Source organism: Eublepharis macularius, chromosome 14 (genome assembly GCF_028583425.1).
Source record: "Eublepharis macularius isolate TG4126 chromosome 14, MPM_Emac_v1.0, whole genome shotgun sequence".
In the NCBI taxonomy this organism is placed as follows: Eukaryota; Metazoa; Chordata; class Lepidosauria; order Squamata; family Eublepharidae; genus Eublepharis; species Eublepharis macularius.
Genome location: NC_072803.1, coordinates 37,011,452 through 37,034,925, shown reverse-complemented (window position 1 = coordinate 37,034,925; position 23,474 = coordinate 37,011,452). Strand labels below are relative to the sequence as shown.

The following is a 23,474-nucleotide window of genomic DNA, read 5'->3' as shown; positions in this document are numbered from 1 at the left end:
TTTTGGAAAATCCCCAAAGGAATAAATTGCCAGTGCAATACATTCTTAGTTCCAGAGCTGCTCCAGTCCTGACTGCATTCGAGTCAAATGGCATGTTATATTTGTTTCCATGTTCTTTTTTCTTTGGCAAAGGCAGGGGCTGCTTTTTTTCAAGGAGGAGAACAAGTAGCACCTTACATACCAACTGGATTTCCAGGGTATGAGAAAGCTCGAAAGCTCATATCCTGGAAATCTAGTTGGTCTTTAAAGTGCTACTGGATCTGAATCTTGCTGTTCTCCTGCAGACCAACACAGCTGCCTGCCTGAAACGACTGAGATGGAAAACGCAACCCCTTTCTTCCCTACTCCCCTTTTTTTCTGCTGGAAAAGCATTCCCTCCCAAACTGCACAAAACTTGCTACTATCCAACAAAAAGCAGTTGGTCTTGCTATAAACATGTTTAAAATAAGATTTGTACCTTCTGTGCTTCTTGCCAGCTGAGTTTTGTTCTAAGTTGCATTAAACAACATCCTAACTTTACATCTGGGCATTTTTAATAGGCATTTGACCTGGCTTTTCTAGTAAAAATATTGTTGAAGGCAGCTCACACTGTAATAATTTTAAAAACAGAATGAAAATGATTCATTTAAAAGTGAAATTGTGCACAGCATTGGGCCACATGATTCAAGTACACTCTACAGTTTCTATGGTGGGTAAATCCCATTGAGGTCAGTAGAGATTTGTTGGATTAAACATTTCAACGGGGCTGGGCCATGGCTTTGCATGCAGAAGAGCAAAGTTTTATTCTCTGGACTTCAAAAATTCAAGTGATGTGAAAGACATTGGACTGGCCAGATGCTGCCAGTTAAAGAAGATGAGTGTGTAAAGCGCTATCAAGTCACAGCCAATGTATGGTGGTCATCATCTGCTGTAGCATAGTGACTAAGCAGCTGGGCTGCAAATCAGCACTCTGCTGGTTCGAATGCCGCTACTGCCATGAGTCAGCAGGTACCACTCCTCTCAGCTCAAGCTGCCCAGCTGTATTGTGGTAATAATCACACTGACTTTTTTTTTTGGTAAATTATTTTTTATTAGGTTTTTATAATGGGGAAGGGGATTACAAAAAGAAAAAAAACATTTCAGTAACAGATTCGTGTACAAGGCCTTCATTATGTAATCAGTGCATCAAAAAAAGAGAGAAAAGAGTATATCCGTCAATCTATAAATTAAGAAAGCCACTGCATAACAGGGTTATCGCCCAACCTTCAACCTTCCCTTTTAATCTCTCCAATCATTATTTAATTTCTTTGCTTTTTTATCCACTTACTCTATTTCTTATCTCATTTTTTACATTTTTTTTCTTTTATATATGTTATGTATATTTCATCTTAAGAAACATTTCCAATCCCTTGAATTTTAGCCAAGGGTATTAATCCCTTAATCATTCCAAGAACCAAATATAAGAAAAGGACAGAGGATATGAGCGGAAAGATAAATGACCATTATATTAATATAAAAAGACATTTTTGTATCAGTCTAACACTAATTTATGCTCTAGGGAGAGTAACTAAAAAATACAAATAATCGAAGAAGACTCCAAAGACCCAGTTGTTACATTAGCTCTAGTCCTTTTGACTATACAATATCTAACAACTTATAAAACATCTAAACTTCCAATAAGTCTATGTTAAACATCATTAAGCATAAAAAGGCAACAAACTCTGGGTCATAATCTGAATTTCATTATATTTCTCCTTGTTTCTCTCTTTCAAGAAATAATAATGAAGACAGAAGGCTCTAAAGACCCTTCAACCCCCCACTCTCTAATAACACTGACTTTGTTCACTGTTCTGAGTGGGACACTAATCTGCCTAGAAGAGAAGCGTATTGCTAGTATTATTATATGGTTTTCAAAGCAAGAGACAGAGGTGGTGTGCCATTGCCTGTCTGTGTAGCACCTTGGCTTTCCTTGGCGATCTCCTACACAAGTACTAACCAGGGCTAGCCCTAGCTTTCAGGGGCTAACGAGCTCGTGTTAGCCTGGGCTGCCCGGGTCAGGTTATACTGACCTCCCACACAGTATAACCCACTGCGCTGCCGTCACCTGCCAACAGAATCCTGCCAACAAAACAAAACACGCCCCGCCCATCACTCCAACCGCGGTTCCCCAATTCGACCAACAGAGGCCGCCCGAGACACTCTTCAGCCCTCAAACATGTGACTAAGGATCGCAAAATAAAAATAAAAATAAAATCAGGCGTTCGCTAGGGGCAGCTTGGCAGGGGTCCTTCGTTTTTCCTTACCGTTTCGGCTGGAAAGCGGAGCAGTCAAGATGGCGGCGGGAGCAGCGGCGACAGCTGTCGCTGCGCGGCGGTTGGGAGTGACCGCAGCGGGGCTGGGTGGCCGGTAGGTGACCGTGAGCCCCCGCCCGGTTGAGGGGCCAAAAGAAGAAGGGGTGTTTCTTCCTTTGTGCTGCTGAGGCAGTCCGTAGAGTTTAACCGCCCCCTGCCCAGCAGCGGAGGAGCGTCGGTTTCCACAGGGAAGGACCCCCGAATATTCCTATTAGAGCCCTTTCGGGGGGTGGGGGGTGGGGAGGGTGCCAGCAGGCGTGGACGCCCTCATCGATGGATGGGAGTCATTGCCTACAGCCATTGTTGCGAGGGTTTTTTTTTTGGTCAAGGTTATTTTTAAAGCTTATGAAACCCGTGGGTCACAGAGGTCTTTTAAAAGCTTTTTCTGATGAAACGGTGGTGGTTTTCCTCTCTGCACTGCTGAGTGTTGTTACTTCTCACGTTCATCAAGAAAAATTAAAACCCCATACTTTAATGATATTGCTCATTTGGTCAGCAGCACCACCTTAAATACAACAACAAACAATACATTTTAAAATAACCTAACATTTACCATATTTAAAATCCTTTAAATTTAGGCAAATCCTTTAAATAGGCCAAACGTGGCAACTGCCAGCTGCTGAGTACATGCCTTCCCAAAGTTTTTTTAAAAAAACTTTATCAGGTATTGACTACCTATCATTGTTGGGGGAGGGGGGAAATCGGAGCAATCCACAAATCCCTAATACTGTGAAAAGTACTGCATTCCAGTAAACAGTGCTCCAAAGTATTAAAACCCCATAGTTGCAAGTTCACAGAGGGATCGCTGGTTTGCCAGAAAAGGAAGGGGCTTGTGACATCTGCAAGGCTTCCAGATGTGTTGAAAATGATGCAGTGTTCTTCAGTGAATCCACTTGGCCTTTACCGTGGCAGGAGACTTACTACCCCTTGGCTTTGCTGCCTCAAAGTAATACGACAAAGCTTTTGTGAAGTTTCTCACAAAATGTGATATGATCAGCACTTGCCCCTACAAAATACTAAAGCCAAGAGATACTTCCAGGGAGGTAGCAGAATTTGATTCCAGTGGCACCTGAGGGACCAGCAATTTTTTTAATGTATAAGCTTTTGAGAGTCAAAGCTTTCCTTCTTATTCTTTCCTTGTTGATCTCTAAAGTGCCACTGGACTCAAACTCTGCTAAAGGGAAAGAGAGCTTGAATATTAAAATGCAAGGAGAGACCAGATACTCTGATTTGGATAGCCTAGGCAAACCTGATCTTGAAAGCTAAGCAGGGTTGGCCTTGGTTAGTAATTAGATAGGAGACTTCCAAGGAAGACCAGGGTTGCTGTGCAGAGGCAGGCGATGTCAAACCACCTCTGTTTGTCTCCTGCCTTGAAAACCCCAGCAGGGGTAACTATAAGTCAGTTATGACTTAATGGCACTTCCACCAGTATCATTCAGCATGGAAAGTTTTTAGTTTGGCTGTTTTTTAGAAACCCTGAATTGGTGGATGAAGTGAGCTCTAGTTCTTTAAATCTTACACAGCGAAGAACTCTTCCATTCCATTGAATAAAATTTATAGTCTTCCATTAAATGAAGAGAGACATAAGTTGAAGGAAGGTTCTTTAGACTTTGTGGCTGAGAAGAGATTTAATCTAGGAACTTCCCAGCTCACATTCTTAACCACTGATAAGAAGTGATCCATCTGTTTATTACTGCTAGTTATTAAATTGCCACTTAAAGTCATAGGAGCAGGACCGCAAAGCACAATCTCAGGTGTTCAGCCATCCAGTGACAGAGACACTGCATCTATAGAACAACCCTGATTTACAGTGCCGTCTTAAGAAAATGTATACACTTCTACATTCATTGAAGTCAGTGGGCTCAGAACTCTGCTTAGGATTGTACTGTTGGTCTCTTAGACTGTCATAGGAATAATTTTATTGCGCATACATAAATAATACTTTAAAAGCGCCAGTGATACAACTTCTTTTGTGCTCTTCTAAGGAAGAGAAAAAATGAATTGTATGTGTGCTGTGCTGAATAGTGAACTAGTAACTGCTACCCAGGGAAACTCTTACCTTTTCTGCGCAGTGCTGACCTGAGCAGTCTATAAACTTTGCTTTTGTATAACAGCAGTAACGTCAACATAAACCAAAATTAGCACAGTCTCCTTTAAAGAAGCACAGTTGAGGAATCTTGGGAGCTACACTTGTGAGCAGATGATTGAAACCTTGAGTTCAAATTCTGTTTCCCTAAGAATCCTGAGCAACTAAGTTTTAGCTCAGTGGTAAACCCAGATGACCATGCGAGTGAAATACATAAGAGAATATTATTTGTATTCAGGCCTGAGATGTAATCAAAATCTGAAGTATTTTATGTGTGTTTATTTAAAATATTTACACCCCTGTCTTTTGATTTATACAAGTACACGACAGCTTTAAAAAGTTCAAAATAATCACGACAATTTAAACCTGTAAAATCAGAATAAAGTGACAGCAAAACAGATCCAGAGACCAGTTTCATGATACCAGGGACCAAACCAAACAAAGATTGGCAGCAGCAGAACTTTTACAAAGAAGCCCCAATGGTTCTGTAAAGAACATTACTTTAGCCTATTAGAATGTTATCTTTAGTAAGACTAGTCTTCTTTATCTTTGAGTTTGTGTTGTTGGGGAAGAAAAGAAGTTAACAGAGCAACTAAAGCAGCTGTACACCTTGCAGTACAACGGAAGCCGTTCCTTCCCTCTACAGCACTACAGATGGCGGGTGAGTGTAATTTTTGTCTTAAAAGTTAGTGTTGATAGTTCTGTGGAGGAAGCACAATGAAGTCATGATTCTCCATCCCTGAAATGATTCTGTATAATTTTGCTCATGTAATAGTAATGTTATTTAGTTTGGAGTTGGGAATTCCACATCTGCTCTTGGTGAATATGCTTCTTGAATTATCCCCATGAACTCAGGAGTGCTACTGCTATATCTCACACACATTCATGCTGGATTTAATACATCAAAGTTTGGCTAGTGTAGAGCCTCTGTAATTGCCAACTTAGACCGTACATTGGAGATCTATAGTTAGATCTGTCTCTCTGTTTTTTTAAAAGTAGCCATGGTTAAATTGGATCATGACTTATTCGCTGAGAGAGAGGATTTTAGCCCTTGTTGCCCTGTGGCATTTTCTCAGTTTAAATCACATGACACACCCTGAGTTGCTTTTTACCCCAGCAGGGAAAACATGGTTACCTGAGTGTGTTCCTTATGGGGGCAAATAGCACCGGTGGGGATGGAGAACACTGTCCCAATCCATTTAATTTCCCCTGTTCTCTCATTCCCTGGATGCTTTTATAAAGATAATAGTAAAAAGATCTATTTGTGGAACTCATATGTAGCATAGTTTAACCCTAAGACAAAAAAAAAAGAAAAAGTCTGAGAAAGAAAAGAGAGAAGAAAATTCTAGCAACGAGTTAGCAAAATTCCTTTTTCATAGATTCAGACAGGACCCCTCATCATATCTAGCAAGCCCAGCTTGTAGTTTTTTTCCCCCCTCCCTTCTTGGCTTTGCATCCCTGCAACTTCATCAGTATCCTCCAGAAGAAGTGGTAAGGAAAGCACTTTCAGATGGCACCATGCATGTGCTTTATGCACATATTTATGCACAATATTGTTTATATTCTGCTTTTCCTTTAAAATGCCCAGCTTAGATTGTACAGAACTTGCATTCATATACTGAGGTCCATATACACTTAGGGTTGAAATTCATATTTGGCAGCACACTTGGGTCTGGAAACCTGTTTCACTGCTGAACATCTACAGAGTGCCAAGGGAAAGCACAATTTATGGCTGAGAAGTGATGAGGGGGGACACTTAAACTTTCTTTGAGCACCACTTGATTTTTGCAACTTCTGCACACTTTCTGCAATGAAAATGAATGCGAAGAATTCATTCTGTTCATCTGCAATCTCTCCCATCTTTATTTAGCAGTCCTATCACTATTTTTGTCATCCTACTTCCTCTCCCTTTCATGTTCCTATTGATTAATTCTCTAATTTTTGAGAAGCTGCTACTTCTGAAATTAAAGGTGGATGTGTTGGGCTTTTGAGGCATCCTTCCCTTTATTTAAAAGCTGAACTTAATAACATTGTGATCACTGTTCCCAGTTGGTACTGCAGTCCTAGGTAGAGATGGGCACAAAAAAACCCGAACCCTGAGTGGTTCATCGCGTTCCACGAACTTTCACAAAATAGTCCCGTTTCACAAAATGATTTGTTAGGTTCGTGATTCAACAGATCCTGGGGCCCTACAACAGCCCCCTTCATACCCAGAGATGCCAAACTCGCAGGGAGACTTCAGCAGGCTCTCCTCCCGCCACCCTCCAAATTTGGTGAAGATTGCAATATGTTGACCGGGAGGCCGTCTGCTTTTTGTCCCCCCGGGTGCCATGGGGTGGGGGGGTGGCCTCTGTCAGGCCAGGCCCCAGAGCCAGGCAATGCCCTGAGACTAAGGTGGGGTGGAGGAAAAAAGGCACTCTCACCCAACAACCTTCCCAGCAAGGACAAAAGCAGAAAATAAGAAAGACTTTTCAGTCTCTTTTGAAGCAGCAGCAAATCCAGCCAAAAGCTCCAACATCCACTCTCTCTCACTCCAAATCCCAGCAACAGCACCTCCCTCTCCATCTGTCTACTGGAACTGAAAGCAGGAGGCACAGAGCTGTGCCTTATATAAGAAATGCTCACATAGAGCAGAACAGGAGCTCTCTGGTTGGCAGACAGACCTGCCTAGTAGGGTTTGGAGGGATGAGATTGGTGTTCCCATGGATACAGAAGGCCCATATCCCCCCTGCTCGTTGCTGTCATAGAACAGAATGGGAGCTCAGGTTGGCAGGGAAAGCTGCCTATCAAGGTTATGTGGGCTAAGATTGGGGTTTCCTCGGCAGACCTTCCAGGCCTATGTTGCCTAGGGAATCAATGAATTGGTGCCAGCCTGTCTGGCATCACAACGCATTCATGAATCGAACAAATCGGCCCCAAAAGTCGTGGATTTCGTGACATATGTGGCCCCACGAAATGCATTTTCGTGATACACGAATGGGCCCGATTCATCACAAAATTTGATTCGTATTTTGATTCGTGCCCATGTCTAGTCCTAGGACCTGAGCAGTGTTAGGGTCATCACTCTAGTCAGCTCCATGACCAGCTGTTCCAAAGCAGTCATTTACAATACATTATTGTGTAATGCATCATGTATAATACTTTATTCTTTGTTTCAGATCTCTGTAATCCTAGTCCTATCACATTACTTACTGAATGTCTGATCCTGTTGATTGCATTGACTGACACTGTGAAATCTGCCTTGAGTCTCACATGAGAATGGCAGACTATAAATAATTAAGTAAATAAACAAACAGTAGACTCTCTCCATATGCGGGTGGATCCATTCCCAAGATCACTGTGAATGGTGAAGTCATCAGATACTGGGAGGCAGGTTCTTCTGCCTCCCACTAGAAAAATCCCCCCAAATTTCCCACACAATGTAATGATGTAATGATTACAATGATGGTGCTGTGGGAGTACAGTCTGGAGACCATGTCATATGATCAGATTGCCAACCGCAAGTAATTGAACTGCAAGTCATGGATCAGTGAATGGCAAGGTCTACTTTATCTAGGAATGTTTTCTGTTTCCCCTGACCTGAACTTACATTTATCCATTTAATGTTCCAGTAGTTGAAGAGACTCTTAATATGCCATTGTCTACTCTGGTTTCTTTCTTCATTTCAAGATCACTCTCAGAGTTTTGGTCAAGCAGGTGAAAAGCCGAACAGAACTGTGCTTGTTAACAAAATCTTGTCCTATTTGGCTGTGTACTATATAGCGTTCATGTGCTTGCATTGATACTCAGGTGTTTTACAAACATGATACATATACCACTGTTGCACCAATATAGATAAAAGCACATGACAATAATCAATACTAAGCAATACTAGGCCATGTACATGTATTCTAGATGAACTTTCAAACTTTGCATGAACCGTCTGTGTTTTTTTTCCTATGTGTTAGGTAATTCTAGCAGGTGTGCTTTAATCTTTTGACAGTTAATTAAAATAGTGAACTCTATCGAGATTAATGTTCCTCTATCAGAGATTCTACCAATAGTGATCTCTCAACTTAACTTTTTCTGACATTTCTCAGAGATTTATAGTTTTGTTTTGCAAGTTTGAGTATAATGTCATTTTTTACTAGTTGGAAGGTTATACAATAGAAACTGTATATTCAATGAAGCATCAGACCAATTATCATTTGTTTGTGCTATCACATGAATAGACCTTAGACATTTGCATATGATGACTTATAAAAATGCAAATTCAGATAGAATGTAGAGCGCTGATGGAAGTAGTCTCTTTAGAGAATTTAGGTGAGAATTTATCTTTACCTATGCATTTTATAGAAACTTTGATTATGTTAAACTTGGTATTTATTAGGAAATGTTAGCAAACTTATTTCTTATTGCCGTTCTTTCTGTTTTTATAGGATTTATATTAATAACCATTTATATTTTGATTACTTGCTTCATTAAAAAACTAGGGTGTATTTTCAATAAAGTGAAATAAACTCTAGACAGGTGTCTGTGTGCTTGAGAAGGAGTTGCAAAGCAATATTGAACCCTATACAAAATAAATGTACTGATCAACAGGTGGTTCAAAGAACGTAGCTGTTTGACAGGTCTGAGAACTAATTGCTGAAAGCTTTCCAAGAGAAAGATATATCTTTCTTTTGGCTAGTAGAAGCTTAGTTTCAGACACGGGCAAAAGCTCGTTACACCACCCTGCAACTAGAAATGTAATTTCTAATTTTTAGAAAATTGGCCAGGAGCTGTACCCCAAAGAATATCAACTCCGCTAGTTTGCATGTTTGCAAGGCTTTTTTAAAGTGACAAAACCAGGGACAGAATAAGGACAGTGATTTCTCAGGGACAGGAATCAGAAAATAGGAACTATCCCTGGTCAATAAGGAAAGTTGAAACATATGTATCTCTGACTCTTACAGTCATAGGTTTATCAAGTCTTGTATCTGCTTTCAATTCCATTATAAAAGGTGGCCAGTTTGGATCCATCATTAGCATATCCCTATGTATTAAAAATTTACTAAATACTCAGCACATATGTTTGTGCCAATAAAGGTCCAAGGTGGTCATCCCACTTAGCAGTGTACTTTAAGTGATAATTAGGTGGTTGAACAGGCTTTTCCTAACCTGTAAGGATCACCCTGACAAACTTGGAGAACTTCTATACTAGAAACCCTTCCATGTGGCTGTTTGAATTTTTGTCTCCTAAAGATCTGAGTACATTAAACAATGCATTAAAAGTAAAATGGGCTGTTGCCATTACACGTGTTTACAGTAACAGTTCGGCAATTTATCACTTGCTTGATTTGTCAGATAATGACAGAATAAAACTGTTTATAAACTGAAAGCTTCAGGGCTTATTTTTGTTTCTTTGATGTTAACAGAAGTTATTTCTCCTTGTTACATTAGCTTAGTCCTTGCAGAGTAACTGCTTTTGCAAATAATGAATAGCGATATATATGTATGTAAATTCACTGGGGATTTTAAATGTAGATATGAGCTGCTTTGCTTAGCAGGCTATTTACTTGTCTTGGGCTGCGTGAGCAGTGAGGAAGGGAAGTAATCTCCTCTGGTAATATCTTTCAATGGCTATCAGCCACAGTAGTAAAATGCAGCTTCCATGTTTGGAGACAATGTGCCTCTGAGTACCAAATGGCTAGAGCCAAATTCCTGTTTGTGAATGCCCAGAAGCATCTTGTCATTGTGCTGGACAGTATACTATATAAGTCCAGGAGAGCATTTTTATAAAGGGAATAGGGTTGTAGCTTTAATTGTCCATGATAAATTGTAGTCATTTTTTTCTTTCCTTTCTTGTATTGCTTTGTTACTGGATTCATTACATTTTTCTTATTGTATTGTTCTTGGTCTGTGTGATCTATTTTTAATTCTTTATAGTATTTTACTGGTCTTTCTTACATTGTTTTATAATCCTATACTGCTCCTTGAGTCTCAGTGAGAAAGGCGAATGATCAGTGAAGCAAAGAAGTAAATAATAAAGATTAGATGGACCCATGCTTTCATCCAGTAGGGCTTTTTTACACTGTGTTTTACATTTTGGTTGAAATTGGGTTATGTTAAATGACTTGTTTCTGTGTATAAATAAACTATTATTTTTTATTTCAGTAAGATCTATGTTTATTCAGACACAGGATACTCCAAACCCAAACAGCCTGAAATTTGTTCCAGGCAAGCCAGTCCTGGAGGCTAGAACGATGGAATTCACCTCTCCAGCTTCCACATATTGTTCTCCCTTAGCAAGGTTTGTATGAATTTTGTAATTTGTATGCAACACCTTATTCATGTGTCCAGCTTATTTACACATTGGCAAACTATATGTTACCTTGATGCCATGTCTAACAAAAACCCATGTATAACAAAACCCCATTAGTTCTGTGTCTTGTAGAATATTTTTGGAAGGGGGTGGAGGAATGAAGGGCCATGGTACAGTGGAAGAGCATCTGTTTGGTGTGCAGAAGTTCACAGGTTCAATCCCTGGCATCTCCAGATAAAAGGATCAGGTAGATGATGTGAAAGATGATGGCCTGAGACCCTGGAGAGCTGTTCCAATTAGACAGTACTGACCCTGATAGATCCCGAAGGCAGTGTTTCCCTTTTCAGCTCTTTTCCCCAATGGAACACCCTACCATTTACTCCTACCAATGTTTCAGAATTGTGTCTATCTGACAAGTACTTGGTCTAGAATCTTGCAATCTAAAAAGCAGCTGGAGAGGAAGAGGAGGCTTTATTGTCCAGGGAAGGACTAAGGATGTCCATACTTTCTATGAAGAAAATTGTTTTCCCCCCTCCCCTGTTCAGGGACGCTTTGTTAGAAGGGTGGGGCTGTTACAGCAGCAGTGTTGTGTGTACTTTGCCCCTCCTCTCATATCTCCCTGCACTGATGTTGTGTTCAGTGAGAAGAACAGTAAGCAATCTTTTTAGGCGATTGTCTGTCACAGAGGGCTTGTGTAAGTGTAAAGGGTTACTACAGTGTAATACTATAATAATGTTGACATTGTCCTATGTGAGAGATTAGCTCAGCCTTGCAAATAAGACTACAATATTTTCAGCTGGTTTTTGTGTCCACATACCTTTGTTAGTCATTTGTGGCATGTTAAAGGCCACAAACAAAGGACAACTCTGTTTTAGCTCAGTTTTCCTCGTGGGGTTGCCTGAAGGGGACTATTACTTGGCCAGTCAAGTGGCCATTTACAATCCTAGATACCTTTAAACAGTTTGTGTATACCTGTATACGTTTTCTTAAAGCCACCGAATTTAGGGTTGCAGTTTGCATCCCGTGAACAAGTTCTGTGCATGCTAGATGGTCCCTGCTACTTCCTCTTGTGCTAACATTTCTTTTTGCAGAGGGTTTTGTTGAAAACCATTGATTTTGTGCAGACGGAGGTGTTAGCACTAGAGGAAGCATGCTTCATGGCAGAGACCATGCAGGGAATTTGTTCATAGGTTGCAAGCTTATGGGTTACACCCTCATGGACTGACAATAGTGCCTGTATGATGTAATCCTAAGAAACCTGGATGCTCATGATGGACAAGGATGTGGACGATGGACTTTATTTTTCAAAGTCTTTTTTTTTTTATAGACAGCTTTTCAGGATTGAAGGAGTTAAAAGTGTGTTCTTTGGAACAGACTTCATCACAGTCACAAAGGTAAGCTGAAAATAAGATTGTAATGCTTTAAACACGAGTAGAGGTTTGTGCAAGTCTGCAGCGAGTGATAAGGGAAGAATGCGCTTTTCTGGAATAACTTAGTATATGCTGAAAATCTTCCTTTAACACATTCTAAAAATAAACAGTACAGAAGATTTGTGTAAATTTAAGCAGAAACTGTATGATCATTTGAATTTGCCAGAAATGAGCTTTTAGATCTGATTGTTGATGAAATATGATAACTTCTTTCCTTTGCTGTGAACTGTTATTTGTGATTAGAATTCTAAACAACAGCAGTGTTTAACAACAGCAATGTTTAAACATTCATTTTCACTGTTTCTGGTCTTATCTCAAGGGATTCATGCAGGTGATGGCATTTTTATGAGAAAAAATGTAACCTTGTCTAAATGGAGTTTGCTTAATTATGAATTTACAGAGTGATCTTGTACAGTGATTTTAATGGGCTTAGAATGGAATAACTGCATAGGATTGTGCGGTTACAGCCTTACTCTGTGCATATATGTTTGCTTGGAAGTAAAGTCTGCTAAGTTCAATAGAATTTACTTTTAAGTAAATTTACATAGGAATGTAGCATTAGATAGTATTATCTGTCTTTTAAGTAGTCAAAACAGGATGAAATAACAAATAACAGTAAATTAGCTTAAAATATGGTCAAGTTGTAGGACTATAAAACAGAAGAATAAATGGTTACTGAAATGCTGGCTGGCATAGAGTCATAACTGTGAGCATCTCCCATTGAAACGGTCTTAACAACATCTCCAAAAGGTCTTAACAAGGATTCAAAAATCTAAGATAAAGTCTGATGATCTTGTACAGTCATCTAGGCATGAATGAATGAAGCCTCCCATTTTGGCTTTCTTAAGACTTTCACAATAATGAGCTTCCAAATATACAGTGGACAGGCCAAAGTTTAGAGGTGGTTGCTTGCTCTTGGTCCATCTTCTCCATGCCTAGATTTTTAAATTCGTACCTGTCTCCATGCTGTAGCAGCATCTGTCATAAATACTCATTGTTGGTCCAATAATCATGACAAACTGTGGTTTGAAGACCACTTCAGAGTCAATTCACGGCATGTCACAAGCCATTATTTGCCTCTTTGAGATTATACTAAATCACAGTTAAGCTTCCTTAGTCATTGTTTGGTGGAGATGTCCATGTTGAGGCTAGATATTTAAATGAGTTGATGCATGTGTAGCTAAAACTATATGGCTAGGGACCAAACAGCCACAGTGCTGTTTCAAAAAACACCACCTCTTCCCACGTGTCAAGTAAGTTTCTGAGATCCAGCTGAGTGCCCCACTAATATTACCAGTTCGTCAGGTTGAAACAAACATATGAAAAAAGGCCCCCAGATTATTGAATTCCTTTCCACTGTAGACTCTCCAAGGTTCAAGCCTGATCACTTCAGGGTTAAGTCATGAAAGGATGGAGAAATTTCACCTAACTTGATTTTTTTAAAATCTGCCCCAACTCTTCAGGATGAGCAGAGCTATAAATCACTGTCATTTAGTGCTGGCAAGAAAATAATACTTTATTTCTCCCTGAAAACTTTAAAATTCATGGTCGTTCAATGTAATAGATTGCAGTAGGTTCAAGTAGAGAAAAGTGTGTGTACTTCTTTATCTAGTACATAATTATGGCATTTACTTCTGTCAGACGCGGTGATGGCAGCTTGCACAGTTGTTTTTTAAATTGGAGAAATTGATAGAGGGATCTGTCTGTCAGGAACAACTAGCCATAATAGTCAGACATGGAGCTTTCATTGCTAAATACTGAGGATATACAACAAGAGAACTATTGCTTCTGAGTTTCCCGGGTTCATCTCATTGGACCGTATTGAAAATGGATCACTGGATTAGTTGATCCTTTATCTAATTCAGTAAGGTTATTCATATGTGTTTATCCTTTAACACTTTTAGGAAAGTGAAGATACTGACTGGAACTTAATTAAACCAGATATTTATGCAACCATAATGGATTTCTATGCTTCTGGATTACCTGTTATTACTGAAGAGGCACCTCGTACAGACACAGGTAAATGTCCAAGAATAGACAAATTCATTGAATAGAGGATTGCCAATAGCTATTTATCATGACTGTTAGATGGAATCTCCATGATCAGCAATTGTATACCTCTGAGTGCTAGATGCTTGGGGCAAACAATGGGAAAGCCTTCCTCTTCACGCCCTGTAGTGGCCTTCCAAGAAGCATCTAACTGGCCATGGTTGGAGACAGTACTGGACCAGATGGATGTTAGGTTTGATCCAGTAAGGCTCTTGTTTTGTTTGTGTGTTCATCAAAGCTGTATGTGTGGTCTTGATAGCTCGTGTTAGGTTGGGACTCATTTGGATTTCCCTGGGGTTTTTCATGTGTTTATTGTATTTTTTATTATCATTAAAATACAAATTTGCCCTGCCTAGTTTTGGACTGGGGTGTACAGGGACACCTCTGCTATTGAAGGATTAGGTAAAAAAAACAGGAATTAGTAATAAAAGGAATTTCTTCTCATGAACTCTAAAGAAGCTTAAAATTATGTTAATTAACTATGTATGCAGATTATTTCTTAAGTAAGATTTCGATTGCTAAACATGTAAGCTGTGTATTGTCATTATTTTCTAACACCAAGAAGAAAAATAAAGATGTGTTTACTATTATTTTTCTATAAGTGGAGGACAATTTGCAGGAGAGACAACATCCCATTCTGCCCTCCCCTGATGGTCTCTTATGTCCGTGCCTGCTATGATAAGCAGTAGTTTAGAGTGAAAAATGTACATGGCATGTCTTCTGTTCCAAGCCTTCCCATCACAACTACTGCTACTAGCCAAGTGATGGGGAAGCTGAGATCGAAGCAGAAAGCATGCCAGACACAATTTCCACTGCAGCTGCTCCCCCTGCCCATCAGATGGTGCGAAACTTTAAGAGGAAAGCACATCTGCCATGCTTTCTACTCCAAGCCCACTTTCAGCCCTCCCTTCTTATCATCTGGCTGGCAATGGCCTGGAGACTTGGGGAGGAAAGGGCACAGGATGTGCTGTTTTTTTCCAAGCGACCCTCCAGCCAGGTTGCCACTGAGATCTTGTGACACACCCTTTCCATAGCATTGTATGAAAACTACCCATTTTATAGGTAGTTTTTATTGATTTTTTTTAACTTGGGGCCTAGTTTGGGATTAGATAACGTAATTGTTAATTGCAGTTAATATATTTTTCTTTTTGTTTTTATGAAAACAAGCTTCCTCTGAAGAAGATGATGAAGTTGTATTAATGATAAAAGAACTGCTGGAAACTCGAATTCGGTAATTTCAATATTTTCTTGCTGTAACATTGCTAGTGTAAAACACTTGTGTTGTTGGGGTGGGGTGGGGTGTGAGTTCTGGCCGTCCCTTGAATATACCATTCCAGAGACGGCCAGTTTGGCATGCTGACAGACAAGCCTGCACTTCTTTTTAGGTTTTGTATGAAAGCAGCATTCTGTTCATTGTGTGATCTGGTGATTCTGCTGGTGCATTAGACCTGTCAGTGGATAGCATTGACACCCCACTTATTTCCCTTGAGTCTTTCATAAGGTTTTGGAAGACGTGTGTGAGCAAAAAAGGCCAGAGTTGGGGCTGATCTTTTCCAAATGTTTTTTCCAGTTTTAAACTGTGATGAGTTTCAAACTGTGAGATGCATAATCTATACACTGTTAAAAACATATCTCCTTGATTTAAAAGCTTTATCATTCCACGGCCAGTATATTTCTGTTAAAATTGCTTGTCTTCCAGTGTTAGCCAGGAAGGCATTTGAAGAACTTCTTTACAGTTGCACATTTATATTTTTGTGCTTGTGTCAATATTAACACTGAAATATTTCCAGCCTTTTTGCATATTCTAGTTCCATAGAGTGTTTGTTTTTTCTTTTGAAAGTATCTGCAAGTCTGCAGGGAAGCAAAAGCTTGAGACAAGTGGGAAATGAAGGTGGTGATTTCATTGCCAGGTAGCTGAGACCAGAGCTCTGAAGTAGCTCTGGTAGGAGCTAGTTAGTAGTAGTGATGATAAAAGTGAGCAGTCTCTAAATTAATTCATCAGAGGTGTGAATTGAGTGAGGTTCTATATAAGAAATGCAAGGTTTTTCAATATGGTAGAGAGTTGTTGTCTAGACATTAGTAGAATATTTGTGTTTACCTGTGGGAGGGAACTGGAGTGGAAAGTAGTAACTGCCCCTGACATTCAAGCCCACAAGTTTATATGATCAGACCCAAGATGAGCTTACCCAGGAAGGGTGTCATATCTTGCCTGGTACAGGAAAATAGTCCTTGTTGTTATAATCATGAAAGGTCATTAAACTATAACCAAAAAGTCTCCTTGCCTCAGCAAAAAAGTAATGTAAAAAGCAATTATATCTTGTTTCTGGAAGTCAAGATGAAGCATTCAGAAACCCAGACGTTTATATATACCTTGTTATATTATACTGTGGGTATATACTGTATAAATATACTGTATAAATATACTGTAGCCTGTATATTTATAATATACTGTAGCCTGTATAATTATACTGTAGCCTCTTGTTAATTGTGATGAAACTTTAGAAGCCAAGGGGAAGCTGAGCTGAACTGGCAGGAGGAAAGGGCTTGGTGCTCTACTTAGCTTTTTTTCTCACTGCCCAAAATCTGAATATGCATACTTCTTCCAGTTGCAGAAATCCATATGAAATGTGAGTTATTTGGACAAAACTTTCCCTTTAAACAGTGGTTTGAAAACTTTTTGATATAGAATCTAGTTCCAAAACTTACAGCAAGAGCCCTACTTCCAAAGTAACTCCCTTTGCATACCATAAAATGCGAGAATTTCACAGTGATTAACAATGAGCAAGTTTGTATTCTATTTTTCATATTTAGATATAAATATATAACATCGCTGAGCAACAAGCATATTTTATAACTGTTTTGTAGCTTATGCAGAGACAAACCCCAATTTGCCCTTTAGCATCCCAGAGCCTCCTCTCCCAGCTCACTCTGTTCCTTCCTGGCCTTGCAACCTGCCTGCAAGAAAGTTGTGACCCCACTTTTGGATCCAAGCCTGTACTTTGAGAACCAACAGGCTCTAATGGTTTAGGACCAACAGGCTCTAATGGTTTAGGAAAGTTTTTACAGATGAAGCAGATTTGAAAGGAGAAAAGAAGTGGATTGATGGATTGCAGGAGGCAGGCTGTTCAGGCACGAGCAGTGCCACAATAGAAGAAACAGAAGAGGGAGTGGAAGAAGAGAGAAGTTGGCATGGGCGGGGCACTCTGAGCCGTGGGACTTGACTGTATAAATGGCTTATTCCCCTAATATTTTTATCTTGTGCCATTCATATATGTATTCAATGTTCCACAGGCCAACTGTCCAGGAAGATGGTGGTGATGTCATATTTAAGGGATTTGAAGATGGAATTGTACAGTTAAAACTGCAGGGTGCATGCACTAGCTGTCCCAGTTCCATCATTACACTGAAGAATGGAATTCAAAATATGTTGCAGTTCTATATTCCAGAAGTAGAAGGTGTGGAACAGGTAAGTACTTTCTTAATAGTGTACTGCATTTTCTAAACATTGCTTTTTTATTTATAGCTTCTTCTCCACACCACCTCAAAATATTTCTGCGAGGTTTAAAAAAATTTCAAATATAATAAGTGGGTTTAAAATCTGTTGAGGATCTTAAGAAACAGCAGAGTATAAAACATTAATTTTTGTAATGAATGTAGCAGGAATTGAAAAAAAAGTAGCACTGGGTGGAGTTTTCATAGGGAAATGGAAACAGGCAAAGGAGCTTTAGAAGTGGGAAAATCGTGTGTCACAAGATGCTCCTCCAGCCAGTGGGTGGGATACAGCCATCTTTTATACTCAAGTCGTATAATAATAATAAAAAATAACAATCCAATTCTAATAAGAACATAAGAAGAGCCTTGCTGAATCAGACCAGTGGTCCATCTGGTCCAACATCTTATTTCATACAGTGGCCAACATGTTGCCCTGGAGGTCTACAAACAGGGTATGGGGCCAAGGCCTCCCTTAATATTTCCTCCTAGCACTGGTATTCATAGATTTACTGCCTCTAGACATGAAGGTGTTCCCTTTAGTTACTATGGCTAGTAGCCAGTACTGGACCTATCTCCTCCATTAATGTGTCTGATCCATCTTTAAAATCATCCATGTCCATGGTCATTACTTTGTCCAGTGGGCTGTGAATTGTATAGTTACTCATTGAGTAAATAAGTATTTCCTCTTTACTTGTCCCACATGGCTTTTGCCCATAACCCACAACATAGCTTTTTTGAATTGTCAAAGGGAACCTTCACCTCCCTTTTTTATGAGTAGTAAAAATAGTTGGATCTCATCCAATGAGATCTTATGCTCTTGGGAGTTGCGTAGAAGAAAAATTCTATAACATGCTTCTCCCATTACTGCAATACTGTACTGAGAAAAATTGTGCTTGGTGAAGTTCTTATTCTGCACAACTCTTGTAGGTTTCCTAGTCTGTGGAAACCTCTCAGGACACAAGGCCTAAGAGGCTGAAGAGGAGAGGGTGGGGCAGGGTTTTCATTGCTGGATGGAGCTAGGTTGCTCCAGGCTGGCTCATTGGCACCTGGAGAGTTGCAACACTAGCTGTCCTTTCTCTGCCAAAAGCAGCTCCCTATCTGAAAGAAATGTACCTCCCACTCATGGGACATTATTTAGGCTTCTACTAAATACAGTATGATTTCTCTAAAAACGAGGGAGGAATTGCTGAGATGAGACATCAACTCAGATTGGTGGTCAAGAGCCCAGATTGAATCTAGATATCTTAAAGATAAAAAACTGGGTGGTTTTTATCTAGAACAAACTACCTTTGAAAAATGTACTTCTGATGAAAAGTTGATTAAAAATGTATGTATTTTTAATGCAAATGAAAAATGAAGTGGTAAAAGAATGCATGACTAAATGGTCACAAAACGTAGGCTATAATATCGATTCAGCAAAATGGAGTAATTTGTGGAAAAGAAATATTAAAATAACTAAATCGGTTACTTATACAAGTTCTCTTTAAAAGTAACTGATTTAGTTATTTTTTACAGATAGTATCTAACACCAGATAGATTGGCTAAAATGTACAAGAATATGTCTAATAGATGTTGGAAATGTGGAAAACATACAGGAACATTTTATCACGTGGTGGACTTATCAAGATATGCATAAATTTTGGGTAATGGCGCATACAATGGTCCAAACAATACTACAGGTCCCAATACTTTTTAAACCTGACTTGTTTTTGTTGAACTACATTCCAGATGAATTTAGTAAGGATCAGAAATATTTTATAACACATGCAGTAGCGCCAGCTAGAATTTTATTAGTGTATTATTGGAAGCGTCAAATACAGAAGAACTAGTGGTGAAGATTATGAAGAGTGCAGAAATGGACAAATTGACCTCAATATTGAAAGGGTGAATGGAAGAGGACTTTGCTGGGCCTGTTTGCTGGGCAGGACATTGTGTGTGCCTGTTGAGAGAATTTTATTACTATAAACAATAGTAAAAATGTACTATATAATGAATGTCTTTATTTTTAATATGCTGTATAATACAGTTCTGCTTGCATTTTCCAGAATGCCTGTAGTACAGCTAACAAGTCCTCAAAATAACCTTGTGGGTTTTGACACATTTTAAATGGCTGTCGTCTTTATTTCTCAAATTAACTTCATCCTGTGCCTTAATATTATAGCCTATTTATTGCCTTTCAGGTTATCGATGATGATAAAGAAGAAGCAAACTCTGCCTGAATCAGTGAAAACTCTGGACTTTAAAAAATTATTTTCCAGGCAGCTTTGCCCAAGATAGCCTGTGGAAAGAAGCCAACTTTCATCATCACCATTTTCCAGACACTTACTTCTTAAGTGGACTGTTTTTTATTAATGATTCCAAAGACACAAAGTGAACAGTGTTCTTGAAAATGTGGTTATCTTTTGTTCAGGTTTTTTTAATGAACACAATGGAAAAAATGGAGAATTTTGGTTCAAATGTGACACATTATGAAATGTTCCATTTCTTGAAATTAAATAACTTCTGTGGTGACTTGCAGCTGTTTTATAAAGCTAATGATGCCATGATAAATATAAAGGGAGATTGAGGAGGAAGGAAGAGAATCCATCTTGATTGCATATTCAGTTACTAATTTGGATTAGAATTTGTACTTCACCTGAAGAGCCTAAATGTGAAGAAAATTGTTTTACTATATTTAACTACCATGCTAGTGTGTACAGCAAGGTAATTAAAGAGTACTATGGTCTACTTAATTTATGTTAAGTGATTTTAAGAATGTGCCTCTGGAAGAATATGTGCACTTTACAGGAGCTGGAACTCTAGGAAAAGTGAAAACAGGCTTCTTCAGTGAAGGAAAATGTGAAATTGCAAGTAGCCAGGTCCGAAACATTGAGTGATCACATTATGGGAAGTTTACAATCAGCCCATTCAGTGACTTAATTCATTTGAGAATGTGGCCATACCATCAAATCTGTGCATTGTTCATAATATTTAAAACAGCAGCTGTTAGAATTCCCACTGGGAATAAAAATGCAACATAGTTAAATTGAGATTCTTATTTTGAACTATTGTGTTACCTTTCCGTGAAGAAAATGTAAGTGTATAATGTATTCTCAGTGAAAATGCTTTTGAGTGCAGTCTTCAAAGGACACAAATGGCAGCCTTTTCCCCCCTAAAGTGAAGCAATGCTGGTTTAGTTGTGGGTTATATCTCTTACTAACTACTGTTCTGTGGCAAGACAAATTAAATAAAAATATTATTGGTTCTTTCTTTGTATGAAGTGGTGCCTTGAGTCTTCTGATCAATCGTTTTAAGCTTACATTACTACTCTGTAATGACTTAGACTCCTAAGCAGTTATACCCTTCTAGGCCCATGAATTTAGAAGGGTGTAACTGTTTTGGACTGCATAGTTAAAGACCGCGTTCATCTAAATCTAGGAGCTGGCTTTCATCTGCTCCCAAAGTGGGTTTCTGTACTACATGCCTTTACTTCGGTTCAATTTATTTATCTCAGAAAACTTGTTACCCACATGCTCTTACCTCAGTTTTTCCAAGTCAGTTTACCTGAACCAATAAAACAGTCAATTGTTACTAAAATATCAATAAAAAAACATCCAGGTAAACATGAAAAGGATGGTAGTTAAGAACTAAAATAATACAAATGATTATCTTGCTACACCAAAATCTGCCTGTGTAGATTTTGGTATGTGGAAGACAGTGATGAGGCAGGAGTGCATAGCCAAGTAGTAGACAAAAGGGCCTTTGTTTTTGTTGTCATACTGTTTGGGGCAGAGAACTGGGCAGGCGGCTTCTCATGCAGGAGAATATCCCTTGTTCTGAAGAGCAGCAACAGCCACTGGGATTTCTGTGTTGGTGGTGGAGAGAAAAGACCCTTTGAGCAAGGAGGGTGTAGAGAGCAGGAATCTAGCAGTTTCCTTGAGTGTATCCTAAAGACTCTCAGAGCAACCCTCCAGGTACAGTACTGTGATGACCAGGTAAAAGGCTGAAAGATCAGGCAGCTTAGACAGACACTAAGATGCAACTGTAACTAAGCTCTGGTTCTCATGGCCTGCTTGGATTCCCTTTGAGCTACTGTGTGTTAAAATTTCCTTGCCTAGCTGCTACTCTCCTTGCCCAAGCAGAGGATTAGTTTTCCAGTTTTTCCTGGCTGTCTCAGTTCTAGTCATCTTGAACTTGTTCACAGGAGAAGCTCTTTATCAAGATGTGACTTGTTCCAAGTTCCTGAAAAAACAGACTTTTATTTAAATGTTTACCTTTCACTGCTTCTGATAATATCACCTTGCATAATGAGATTCAATCAGCAAACATAATCTTTTAACCAGCATTCCTTGTTTGGTTTTTTATTAAGCATAGTGGCATGTAAAAAGATACTGTGTAACCTGAAAATTAGTAATTCAACACTTAAGGACAGTGGAAGCTTCCTTATCTAGAATCTCTAGAAGGCTGGTAAAGAGTGAAGGTGGTGGTATGTAAAATAGGTCAGTTTTGAGTGATACTTTCTTTCTCGGGGGTTATCCACATCTTATGTCGTGGGAAGTATTTTATACATCTCAGCTGACCTATATGTTTAATGCAGGAATCAGCTAGAAGGTAGAAGCTCGGTTTTGTAAGTTGTAATAATTAATTCAAATACAGAGGCAAGGTGGTATATCATTTCACCCCCTTCATTGTAGAAATAAGGAGTTTAGATAGGAGCAAGATAGAAGTGTGTGTGTGTGTGTGAGGGGGGGGGTGCTCATCAATACGGGCATCATTTTGTTGGAGACCTCTTACATCCTGAAGGGAGAATTGGGGGAAATTGGTGCAACCTTATATATGAGTACTGACACTTTTTTAAAAAACAAAACACTGATGATGACTACATCCTTATTTATTTAAAAAATATATATTTTTGCCCTGTAGTGCTCAACCTACAAAATGGCTCTTGCAGTTGCATATATTTCAGAAAAATAAAAGTAATGAAAACATCCTAAATTCAAATATTTAAAACAAACAGTTCTATAATAGCATTAAGAATTTAAGAAGAAATAGAATGTTTTGCAACCTGATAAAGCTAAGTGCACCTTTCTGGGTAAGCAGTTCCAGAGAGAAGGTCCAAAATCACACTTTCCCCGGTTGTGCTACTGTGCAAAAGGAACAAGCAAGGTTTCCTCTATAGCATATAATACACAGGAAACAATCCTTTAGATATCTAGGGTTTTTAACCAGCACTTAACATTGTGCCCAGATAAATAATCACAACCAATGTTTCAAATGAGTGCTGTAGCAAGGGGGAGAAAATGCCTGAATTACCCTACAGATCAACACCAACATGACAGAAGTTATTCCCCAGCAACACCTTTGTGCAGCCTCCCTGTCAGGCAGGATGTAGAAGTTGGTTCTGAGGAACATCTGCCCTTTTCCCCCATGGCTGATGGTATGGAATGACTGTCAAGAAGTCCAGGAGAATCAACACAAAGGCCTCAAGTTCAAAAGCATGCTTGTTTTACAACATCAAGTCAGAGCACACTAGAGTAGACCCAAAGGTCAATCTTTTTGTTTCCAAAAGTGACCAGCTAGTAATCTTTGCGAGTCCTGCAAATATTGCATGCTGGGTTTTCCCTTGTTGCTTTTTTCTCTGGATGTGAGGAGGTATTCTGCCTCTGTTTCAATTAGCTTATAGCGACATACCGTTAATACCCAGCCAGTTTTTTCCCACCCCATCTCACTCAGTTTGTTTTCTGATTGCACCCCTTCTCCATCATAGTTTTTGTACTTGCAGGTCCCATTATTCTCAGTACAGCTGGCCTTTGAAAGAGGATCTC

The 23,474-nt window shown here is 39.2% G+C and overlaps 1 protein-coding gene across 2 annotated transcripts; it reads left to right on the top strand.

The window, feature by feature from the left end:
• The first annotated feature begins 2,297 nt into the window (after positions 1–2,297).
• On the top strand, positions 2,298–20,925 carry NFU1 (NFU1 iron-sulfur cluster scaffold). 2 transcript variants are annotated; one of them, XM_054997932.1, is made up of 8 exons: positions 2,298–2,385; positions 4,971–5,077; positions 10,552–10,687; positions 12,027–12,093; positions 14,034–14,148; positions 15,346–15,409; positions 17,470–17,644; positions 19,851–20,925. In XM_054997932.1, exons 1-8 carry the CDS (start codon positions 2,312–2,314, stop codon positions 19,887–19,889), a joined length of 777 nt encoding a protein of 258 aa, XP_054853907.1. In that variant the 5' UTR covers positions 2,298–2,311; the 3' UTR covers positions 19,890–20,925. The 2 variants fall into 2 exon arrangements, with proteins under 2 accessions (XP_054853907.1, XP_054853908.1); XM_054997933.1 differs by lacking the exon at positions 2,298–2,385 and having other exon boundaries at positions 4,996–5,077; positions 10,572–10,687.
• The last annotated feature ends 2,549 nt before the right edge of the window (positions 20,926–23,474 follow it).

Excerpts from the sequence above, each read along its gene's own strand:
- NFU1 (XM_054997932.1), top strand. The coding sequence starts at position 2,312 with ATGGCGGCGGGAGCAGCGGCGACAGCTGTCGCTGCGCGGCGGTTGGGA. Across the intron at positions 5,078-10,551 it reads TACAGCACTACAGATGGCGG|TAAGATCTATGTTTATTCAG; the intron begins GTGAGTGTAATT and ends TTTTTATTTCAG. Across the intron at positions 14,149-15,345 it reads GGCACCTCGTACAGACACAG|CTTCCTCTGAAGAAGATGAT; the intron begins GTAAATGTCCAA and ends TATGAAAACAAG.